The sequence below is a fragment of the Colobus angolensis genome, unplaced genomic scaffold, assembly GCF_000951035.1.
Source record: "Colobus angolensis palliatus isolate OR3802 unplaced genomic scaffold, Cang.pa_1.0 Scaffold30, whole genome shotgun sequence".
In the NCBI taxonomy this organism is placed as follows: domain Eukaryota; kingdom Metazoa; phylum Chordata; class Mammalia; order Primates; family Cercopithecidae; genus Colobus; species Colobus angolensis.
The window spans coordinates 6978592-6986165 of NW_012116266.1; the positions used below are offsets into that span (position 1 = coordinate 6978592).

General features: G+C 42.7%; 1 protein-coding gene across 1 annotated transcript in view; it reads right to left on the reverse strand.

Moving 5' to 3' along the window:
• KIAA2012 (KIAA2012 ortholog) overlaps positions 1-7138 on the reverse strand; it is a 130047-nt gene extending 122909 nt beyond the window's left edge. Inside the window, 2 exon segments of the mRNA XM_011950003.1 lie at positions 5218-5502; positions 6680-7138. Coding sequence (XP_011805393.1) covers positions 5218-5502; positions 6680-6763 — 369 coding nt within the window. The 5' untranslated portion in view covers positions 6764-7138.
• Positions 7139-7574: the final 436 nt, after the last annotated feature.

Below are 7574 nucleotides of genomic sequence, written 5' to 3' on the forward strand. Positions count from 1 at the left end.
ATCTAGAGATGATTCAAAGTATATGGGAGGGTATTTGTAGGTTATATGCAAATACCATGCCATTTTATATAAGGAACTTAAGCATCCTCAGATTTTGGTATCTTCAGGGATTCCTGGAAGCAATCGTGGTCCTTGGTTTTGAAATCAAGGAGTATCCTGGAACCCTGCAGATACCCAGGGACAATTGTACAATGTTGGTTGAAATCTGCTATAGTTATCTAAATCCTGTTTGTCTCTCAATCAAACGGAGAAGTGGCATGTCCTGTGAACTGAATTTTAAAACACATTATTTTAGATACATTATTTAATCAATGTCTCATTGTTGGTATTTATCCTACCGCAAATTATGATTACTTAGGTTTTATAGCTATTTGATGTCTCAATAATGGGAAGCTGAATAAATTAAAGGCCTCAAGAAGAATGGTTTCAACTTTAGAAATGCTAAACAAGCTTTCCTTCTGTTAAAAAACATCAATGAAAAACCAACTAAGCAACATATCTGTGTGTATCCAGAAGTCTAAGAATGTTGACCTCTGATTTCTTGACTTAACATTTATCTTTACCCATTAGGAGTTGGGCCATCAAGAAAGTTCAAGGGTGGATGTATGCTGAGCTATAAACTCCAGACGGGTTGCCACATGTGTGCTGTCAGATCCAGAGGGCTGGAGGTGCTGTGAGATGCTTTAAACCTTGACTTTCACCTTTCTGCAACAGGCTTCATTCTTATAGGCCTGGGTGGGGCCTGAGTCATGCAGGTTTCTTGATACACAGTCCAGCCAAGAACAGATCCTTCCATGAGCATCACTATTACTCTACCCCATTTTCCATCCTCACTTTGGCTCTTTGACTTTGAGTGTAGTGTTTTAAACTCTTGAACTATCGTATTTGGACAAAGAAATACTCACCCTAATGGACAGATGGTGTGGTTATTGGTGGACTCAGTTTGCAGCACTTTTTGCCATTCCATTTTCCTCCCTGGAGCCTCTCATCCTGATCTCTAGGGTCAACTGTCTACCTCTTTCAAAGCTATAGATTTTTATTTTATTTGTAAAATCCCATAGTTTAAAAAATATATTTGGTAGAAAGAAATGTATACATTAATATATGGTTTATAATCCCACCACCCATGGTTTATGCCACAGTTGAAATTTTGGGTGTATATCCTTTGGTGGATGTATAATCAATTTTTTTTTTTGAGACGGAGTTTCACTCTTGTTGCCCAAGCTGGAGTGCAATGGTGCCATCTCGGCTCACTGCAACTTCTGCCTCCCGGATTCAAGCAATTCTCCTGCCTCAGCCTCCCGAGTAGCTGGGACTACAGGCGTGCGCCACCATGCCCAGCTAATTTTTTGTATTTTTAGTAGAAACTGGGTTTCCCCATGTTAGCCAGGCTGGTCTCAAACTCCTGACCTCAGATGATCCACCCGTCTTGGCCTCCCAAAGTGCTGGGATTACAGGTGTGGGCCACCACACCTGGTCAATAATCACTTTTTAAAAATCAGAATTATATTAGAGAGGTGATGTTTTCTATGTGGCCTAATCTCACATTCTGGTGCAGTGATTTACTTGGCTGTATAATTTTGAGTGAGTCACTCAAACTCTCTGTGCTTCTATTTTCTCACCTTTAAAGTGGATAATAATAGTCCTTACTCCCAGGATTATTAGAAAGCATAAATGAGTTATACTTGGAAAGCACTTAGAATAGTGGCAGAAATACCATAACTACTCAAAAAAGCTTAATGAACATTCGTATTTTTATTATATGAATACATTTTTGTAATCTGCTTTTAAAAAATACATTCCGGGTCAGGCATGGTGGCTCACGTCTGTAATCCCAGCGCTTTGGGAGGCCAAGGTGGGTGGATTGCTTGAACCTAGGAGTTCAAGACCACTTGGGCAACAGAGCTAAACCCCATCTCTACAAAAATACAAAAAGTTGGCCTGGCATGGTGACATGAGGCAGCAGTCCCAGCTACCTGGGAGGCTGAGATGGGAGGATCACTTGAACCTGGCAGTTTGAAGCTGCAGTGTGCTGTGATCGTGCCACTGCATTCTAGCCTGGGTAACAGAGGAGACTCTGTCTCAAAACAAAACAAAAGAAAAACATTGTGCAGATTTTCTCATGTTATTCATGACTAACACATGACTTCATTGCTTGACTTAGGTCATTACATGATTTACCAGAGTTCATTTAATCAGTGTTCCATTGCTGGGCATTTACTGTTTTCAGTGTTTTGCATGGTAATAAAGAACCCTGTAGTCCATGTTTTTCTGCATAAATCTTTGAACCTATATCTGATTATGTCCTAGGGCCAGCTCCTAAAAGTAGAACTTTGAATCAAAAGGTATCAGCCCCTTTTAGGCTTTGCCAAATTGCCCTCCAGAAATGTCATGTGAATTTTTACTCCTAACATGTGAGAGTGCTGTTTCCCTATAGCTGTCCTGGCACTGGGTATTATGATTTTAAAAGTCTCTTGTCAGGCTGTTGTTTTCATAGTCAGATGGTACTCTCTATTTTCCAAAGCTTCTGAGGTGTTTCTTTCCTTTTCTTTTTTTTAAATAATTTTTATTATTTTTATTTTGATAGAAACAGGGTCTCACTATGTTGCCCAGGCTGGTCTTGAACTCCTGGGCTCAAGCAGTTCTCCTACCTCTGCTTCCCAAAGTGCTGGATTACAGGTATGAGCCGCTGCACCCGGTGTGTTCTTTTTCTTTAATTCTAAGTCCCTTTTGAGTTGCTTCCCCTCCTCTTTTAATCTACTATGTCCTTTAATCTTAAACTCCAGCCCTGTACTCTCCCATACGTTTTCTTTTCTCTAATTTCTTCACACCATTTCCCTCTGCTCATGTGGAGTTAGACTATATATTCTGTTTTGTACAGATATGAGCTATAAATTTAGAAGATGGATATCACAGGAAGATAGTAACTTCTTTTTTCATTGAGACCAAATATAACCAAAAATAAACTGACCCCAAACGGACTCATCTACTTTATAAACTAATAAGATATCTGTTACCTGAAGTATTTAGCCGTATAGATAAGTATCTGAAAACGATGGAAGGTATTCTTACTCTGGGCAGTAAGTTAGCCTATATATCACTCAGTGTCCAACCAAGAAAGTAGAAACTAAGTAAACACAGAAGGAATTTAATTTAGGGAATTGGTTGTACAGTTGATTGGAGAGCTCAGAAGCCAAACAGATGGTGGGGGGGAGCAACATTGAGATCAGTAACATCAGGAAGTCAGCACCACACTTAAGCTAGAAGGAAAGAGGGAGGAGCTGGAGCTGGTGGGGTCATCTGGAGGAGTCGGGGGTCATAGTGGGCCTGTCTGTTGAGAGCTGTATCACAGAGGTAATGCAGATGGTTCTTTTCACCTGAGGCAGAGTGGGAAGGGAGAAATAATGTGGTCTTCCTCTTCTTATCCCTCTTTAATCTCTTTCCAGTGTCTCCCATTGGCAAATTCAACCAGAAGCCAGTGAACACAGATGTTTGCGGAATTGTATATAGCCTGTGGTCAACCTGCCTGCGATGCAGAGCAGAGCAGGGGAAGGGAACAGAGGGAATCTGAGACAAACAGGTCACGACCAGACTCAATGGCCACTGGAGTCCCTTCAAGTCCACAAACAACAGGGCAGAGTGCAAAGTATGCAGGCCCTAGTGAGGTAGGCAGTCCTAGATTTGAATTCTGGCTTTGTCATTTAGTAGCTCTCTGGCCTTGGGCAAATCACTTATCTACCCTGAGCTTTGGTTTCCTCATCTATAAAAGGAGGCAAGAAAAACTATATTGCACAGGGTCATTGTAAGGATTAAATAAAGTAATATTTAGCTATAACGCAACAGTAAGCATTCAACAATTGGTTTTCTTTTATTCAAGAATTTATTATTTTTAAGGCAAAGAGCATTGGGTATTCAGCCAAGGTCATCAAGCTTCTCTATTTTGAAAGATGAAAAGAGGGCAGAGGAGTCTTTTCTTTTGGAAGCTCTGCCTGGCATGGGGGTAGGTGATAAATTGTCCAACAATGATTCTGGGAGATGATCTAAGAAACATTGAAAATATCATGCATGACCAAGTCATTTATTCCACAAACATTTGTGGGTACTCTTTCTGGAAATGATTTAGACATGGTCCCCAGGTGGGAAGAAATGTTAATCCATCAGGAATGACAGACAGTCAAAGAGACAAATCTCAGTGCATGATGGTATGGGAATATTTGCAGAGGAGGGAGGTATGGTCTGTCCCTGCCTAGGCAAGTGGGAGAAGGCTTCAGTGAGGAGATGGTATTTAAGTTGTGTTTTGAAGGATGGGTGGGAGCTTGCCAGCTGTAGAAGTGTGTGCAAAAATGGAGAGTCATGAAAGGGCACAGGTGTTGAAGAATGATGAGCTAATCACATGGGTGGGGCCTTATGACATCCATGATTGAAGTGGTACAGGAACAGGTGGGAAATGTGGCTAGACATTGAGCAGAAAAGCCAGTGTGTGAAGGGCCTGATAGAAGAAGCTAATGACTATTTTGTGGGAATGAAAAGTCAGTAGACACTTTTAAATTAGGGAGTCATCCCCCATTTCTAACCTAGAATTTGACAAAGTGACACATCTTCCCAGACTATCTTATGGCCTCAGCCAAAGGGCTGATGCATGCAATTATATAAAGCAGGGGCCAGGTGCACATCTCACAAGACATTAGGAAGTATGAATCAGAAAAATGAGCACAGGCATTTTCCCTTAATATTATATTCAGGATGGAAAAAGTCATTAACTTATCCTGCAGACGCTGAAAGGCTCAAGGTAAATATTTAAAATGTTCTCCCTCTCATTTCCACAGAGCCAAGAACATCAGAGGTGGGATGATGATGCTTGTGGCTATGAGACAGGATTTCAAGGATCCTGATGAAACGTCTGCTGGCCTGAATCTGTCGGAATGCTGAAAAGGACTTTGTGTTACTCTAACTGAAAGGAAAACACAAAATGATGATAATGTAGCCCTTTATGCTTTTCAGAACCCTTTCACATACATTTTCTCATTTAAACTTCATGACAATGGTGTGCAGCAGATAGGGCTAAGAGTACAGTCAGTCTCATTTTAGAGATGAAGAAACAGAGGTCTGAGAGTTTCATACCTTCGCGGGGTCCAAGAAGTTATTCCCAAAGCTGCACCTGGGTTTCTAGACATGTTGCCAGCAACTTTCCCAAACCCAAGGGAGTGCTCTGCCTACCTGTTGCCTTCCATATGCCAGGATGGCTTCTTTGAGGTCTTGAAGGGTGTGCAGTTCAAGACCCAACTTCCTCCAGGGACCTTTGGGGCAGTAGGGGCCTTTTCTCCTCTCTTTGGGTGTCCATGCCGAAATGGCTAAACCTTCTGAGTAGAGGATCAGGGCACCCTTTCTAGTGCTGAAAGTTTTAGGGAGAAAGAGGCTCCAGGAGTGCTGGTTGGCATTGTTCTCATCTTGAGGTTTGCTGACAGGAACGTAGTCTTCTGGGGACCTCCAGTTCAAGTAATCCTGCAATGAAAAGCAGCCACTTTGACGGAGCCACTGTGGAACACTTTTCTATAGCAAATACTGCTTGTGCAAAGCCTCTGGCATTTTTTTTGTTACTGATTTTCTCTGAATTGTTCACACAGTGTTATGGAACACAATTGCTCTTCTTAGCAACTGCCTTTTCTCTTCACATTTCAAAATTAGTGGAACCCAGGGCATGGTTCTATTTCACCCCATACAACTTTCAGGAGAGTCATGTATGGCTGGAGGATTAACTTAGCTTGCGTGTTACAGGTTACAGGCGAGTTAAAGTTTCCTGGTATGCAAGTAAGCGGTCAGAATTATTAAGGGCAGCAGATAACTTTGAAATTAGACCTGGACTAGCTGGCAGTTTAAATAGGAGCATTCCAAGCCACCACCACTTCAGCTGTACGTGGGGAGAATTTCTATACATTCCAGATGCTATGTAACATTACCTAATTTGGGTATTTAGGGGCCTATAAAGCGGTTACATATTTTGTAGGTAAGTAAATGCCATTGGCCATACAGGTCCTTTGAAACTTTATGCGCCTTTTAACACAGCAAAGGTCAAATATCATGACAAAGTACCATGACATGGAAATCTCTGTATGACCCCCAAGTTTGCAAAGTATCCCCAATAGATTTCTTATTCCTGGCAGGATTCAAAATAAAATTCTAGTATAATAAGGGAATTTTGCCACCTCTTTAAAATCTTCTAAAATTAGTGTTTTTTTTTTTTGGCATATATTAAATATGAGTCCTGTGGGTTGAATTCCAGAAAGTTCAAGGAAGCCATTGAAATGGCATGAACACACACAGCATTTCAACCGCAGAGCATGACTTCCAAAAACCAAACAACCATCAGCTTGCCTAGAACCCAGGTGGAAATTCTGGTCTTGCACCAAACCATCCAAATTCCAGACAATCTGGAATCTCCTTTGGCCCAAGAAAAGACAGCTATCAGGGGAAAGATGAGGGTCCCAGTGGCAATCTCGGTGTGTCAGGAAAACGGCGTTATTTTCTTGAGTTTCATAAAGGAGGAAGGGCCATCTTCCAGTGACCCCACCACATCACTAACAACACAAACCAAGACACACATGGTTTACCTCCCAAGTGGAAACATAGCACATTCCTCTCCCACCTCCAAAATGTGCCTTTCTTCAGCTGTGAGACTCACCTCTGGTTCAAAGCAGACTTCTAACTTCTGTTTGTCCTGGCCCAGCTTCCCGTGGCCCCGACTCAGGAGGGAGAGCGTGAACATGTTTGCCTCTGACCACCCCTTCTCAAGGGCAGTCCATCTTGGTTCTGAAGGCTGAAATCTGGTCACACCTCAAGATTTCCAGAACTCACAGCAAGCCCAAGAAGACCACAAACACAGGGCCTTTTATTAAATACATTTTTCCCTCTCGCAGCAGCTTCTTAATAACAACCAGTCACACAGTTTAGACAGTGTGTGTCTTTGTGGAGAGAAAAAATAAACCGCACAGCCAGGCTCCTCAAGCCCTGGATTGTCTACTCTCTGGGCGACCTGTCTCTCCCCTTCTCCTGAGCTCTTGTTGTCCCTTGGTCCTGGTTGCTCTGTTACCAGCCGTGTGCATCTACAGAGCTCAGCCACAGCACCATCCTTCTTGTCTGAGCGGAGGTTGTTTCCTGGTTGCTATGGCAGCACCGGGAAATGAAGTCCCTTAAACTAACCCAGGCAAGGCAGAGAGGTGCCGGGTGCGGTGCAGTGTGCAGTCCCCGGGGATGGGGGTGGGGATCAAATGGACACTGAAGGGACCAGGCTCAGGTTGCAAGTCTCATTTGCATGGGGTGGGGGCCTTGTTGGGGTACTTTTTCTGTTATTGTTCTTATCTTGTTTTTAGAAAGCATCTTCCCCTCTCTCCTGATATGTGAGCCTGTCACTGTCAACTAACCATTAACAGAGCCAGGGTGTCATCTAGGTCACCTAAAACCACCTGTGACTTTTTCCTTGGCTGAGCTCCATCATCCCCTTGACTGGACATGAGACCTCATTATGGTAGTTGCTGCTTTGCCTGAGCGGGAGACACTGGGATTCTCTAGCTTCCTTT